This window comes from Stegostoma tigrinum, chromosome 27, assembly GCF_030684315.1.
Source record: "Stegostoma tigrinum isolate sSteTig4 chromosome 27, sSteTig4.hap1, whole genome shotgun sequence".
Taxonomy (NCBI): Eukaryota; Metazoa; Chordata; class Chondrichthyes; order Orectolobiformes; family Stegostomatidae; genus Stegostoma; species Stegostoma tigrinum.
In genome coordinates this window covers 45,361,665-45,364,541 of record NC_081380.1, presented here as the reverse complement: position 1 = coordinate 45,364,541, position 2,877 = coordinate 45,361,665, and the positions used below count along the sequence as shown (strand labels likewise).

The 2,877-nt window shown below is 41.2% G+C and overlaps 1 protein-coding gene across 2 annotated transcripts in view; it reads right to left on the bottom strand.

Annotated features, from left to right (window-relative positions):
- Nucleotides 1-828: 828 nt before the first annotated feature.
- LOC125464615 (bridge-like lipid transfer protein family member 2) overlaps nucleotides 829-2,877 on the bottom strand; it is a 70,322-nt gene continuing 68,273 nt past the window's right edge. For both annotated transcript variants that reach the window (XM_048557222.2, XM_048557223.2), the window contains one exon: nucleotides 829-2,296. In XM_048557222.2, coding sequence (XP_048413179.2) covers nucleotides 2,105-2,296 — 192 coding nt within the window. In that variant the 3' untranslated portion in view covers nucleotides 829-2,104. The remainder of the gene's footprint in view (nucleotides 2,297-2,877) is intronic.

The window sequence follows — 2,877 nt, the reverse complement described above, 5'->3', positions numbered from 1 at the left end:
CTTCTGCCTGAGTTCGTCATTTTTAAGTCTGGCTTGAACTCAGTAATAATTGGGGTTCTATCACTGAGATGTTCTTTGTGCAGGAGAGCCTTTAAAATATGGTGCTGAACAGTGTTCCTCAGTGAAGGACCTACTTGCAAACTTTGTAGCTTATTGAGAGGGAGGTATTTCTGATGGACATTTGCTCTTAGTATAGGACACTGCCATTTTAAACACTTAGTGATTTTCATTACGACACAGACTGGAAACAGATGTCAAAGTGCCCTGCTTATTTCAGGCAGAAATAGTCATATTTACTCACCAGTTTGCACCTTCCAGTTTTGATCTACTTGCTTGATGCAAGATGCCTGCAATTTTTCTTGGTCACAGGATCGAAAGCATCTAAAAAAATGGGCTGGTCAAACATTTAAACCACACTGACATTACTTTTGGTAAGAATATCTAGGGCTGAAGTGGGAGAAGGTCACTGCCTGGATGGAGACTCAGTGGTGTCCTATGCTCTAAATTGGTGTCTGTCAGGAGGGTGGAACTGCAGAACTCTGGGTCTTCCACCTCAGAGGAGTATTAAAAAGCCTCACTTTGTCCCTTCAGTTGGACATAAACACCAAGTTACTGCTGCCCCTGCTAACCTGTGCCTTAATTAAAACAAAGACACTTCCAGAAGCACTTTGAGGAAGGGTCACTCGACCTGAAATGTTAACTCCGGTGAGCTTTTCTGGCAATTTCTGTTTTTGTCTAGAAGCACTTTGTTGGCCATTAAGCAGTTTGAGATGTCCTGAGGTGGTGAAGGGCACAGTCATCCTCTAACTGAATGAGAAACATGCACAATTAATTGTTACAAAACAACTTTATTCTGAGCTTTTTGCATTTTTACGTTCATGAACTTGTTACAAGTGGAACCAGTGACTGACAGCAGCAAATGCTTAAAAAACAATCAAGTTTTTTAAAAAAAGCAACACATTGGAATCCTCACATTGTTATGATCAATGACCCATCCTGAGTACATGGCTCGCTTAATTGTGCTCAGAGCTGAAACCTTCAAGAGAGCTGGGGGTTATTGCTTACTGTATGAGTTTGCACTTTAGGCTGTGGGTCTGGTTAGGGAACTTAACACTTGCCCAAAAGCACGTTGAAAGGTGTGATGGGGTATTGTGTACAGACCCCACAAACTCTCCTCTAAGTAGCTGCTCCCCTGCAAACCTGGGCAAAGAAAACCGTAAAGAGGGTTATGTGAAGCAAATTTCTCACCATTAAACGTTACCAAAAGAAAGTCCCCCAGTATCAAAGCTCAATTCTGCAAATTTCCCACAGGGTTAAATGATAAAATACTGAATTAGCACAGATGGATTCTGTAGTTTTTCCTCTCTGGCTGCTTTGTTAGTATGGTTCCTATGGGTTTCTACACGCTCAAAATGAAGTAATAATGCTTTTATTGAGGATGTTATCTGGAACGCAGTTCATTCCCTCTGATCACCATTCAGAACTGAAGTGAGAATTTAAAGGGGCTGTGTTGTGTTCCAGGTAACATCACAATGCTCCCAGCCTTCCCTCCCTAGTAATAGACTTTGTCTGTAAACAGGGACTGATACAAACCTGAATCACCCAGTGATCATGCATAAACAGGCCTCAGCAGAAAGCACCAAAACAAATCAGGGACCATCCCATAAACAGGACCCAATGGAGATTGAGACCAGTCAATTGTAACTGATTCATTGCTCTCTGGGCTATTATTGGAGTTTTCATAGTCATTTGGCTAAAGTTTCCAGAACTTTCATTTTTTGGTAAACTGGAAAGGAAAATAATTTGATGCTCAATTTTTAAAATATCACGATTACAGCTGAAAGACAAACAGTAAATTACAAATTTTACATTTACTACAAAACAGTGCAGCTTTAGTATGAGTATTAATTACATCAGTTTATTAAGTTTTTAATAACTTTTTTTTTACACAATTTTACAGCAGCTGAAAGTGCCTAGGGTTATGAGAGTCTGGTGGAGGAGAGCAAATGGCTGTTTCATGTCCAGCACTATATTCCTCTTGAAGCCCATCATATCCTCTCGAAGGAGGCAAACAGTGAGAGAATCAATCCACCAATCTCTGGCCTCACTTGCGTTTCCCAAACAGTGACTTCTTGCCTGAGGCTTTATCGCCAGAGATGAGCTTTGACCCAATCAGCAGACGTGCCTTCTCATCCTTCTCTTGTTGCTGGATACTACCATCTGCTTTTAACTCTGTGCTCCTTCCCTTTGCTTCCAATCCTGAGGTTGGTTTCAAACGGAGTTTCTCCTTTATTACCTGTGGAGGGTTGGGTAAAGTGAAGGGATGACATATCGAGAGAAAACTTAGTGCTTCTACAACAGTTTTTAATCAAGACAGAAGAAAAACTCAGTTTCAAATTCCTTTACAATCTAGAGAGGCAGAGGGAATTGCTAAGTATTTACAGCACAGCAAATGCTTGTTCGGCTTAAATGAGCTATGTTGGCATACTAAAAGCAAAGTACTGCAGATGTTTGAAATCTACAGTAATGACAGTAAATACTGGGAATATTCAGCAAGTCTGGCTATATCTGTTGAAAAAAGTGTCAACAACTACAGTGACTATTAATACAGAATGATGATATAGGTCTTAATGCAACCGGACAGGTTTGAGGGGGACCATGGGTCACAACTAAATTAATGGCAGGACCGGGTTAGACATAGACCATATGAATTAGGAGCAGGAATAGGCAATTCAGCCCCTCAAGCCTGCTGTGCTATTTGACACGACAGACACCAGAAGGTTGCTCTCTCCCAGAGAATGTGGTCTCACTGGAACAGGCCAGGGGCAAGTACTGAAAATGTCACTTTCTGGATCCCTTTAAGTGAGAACTGGCTGA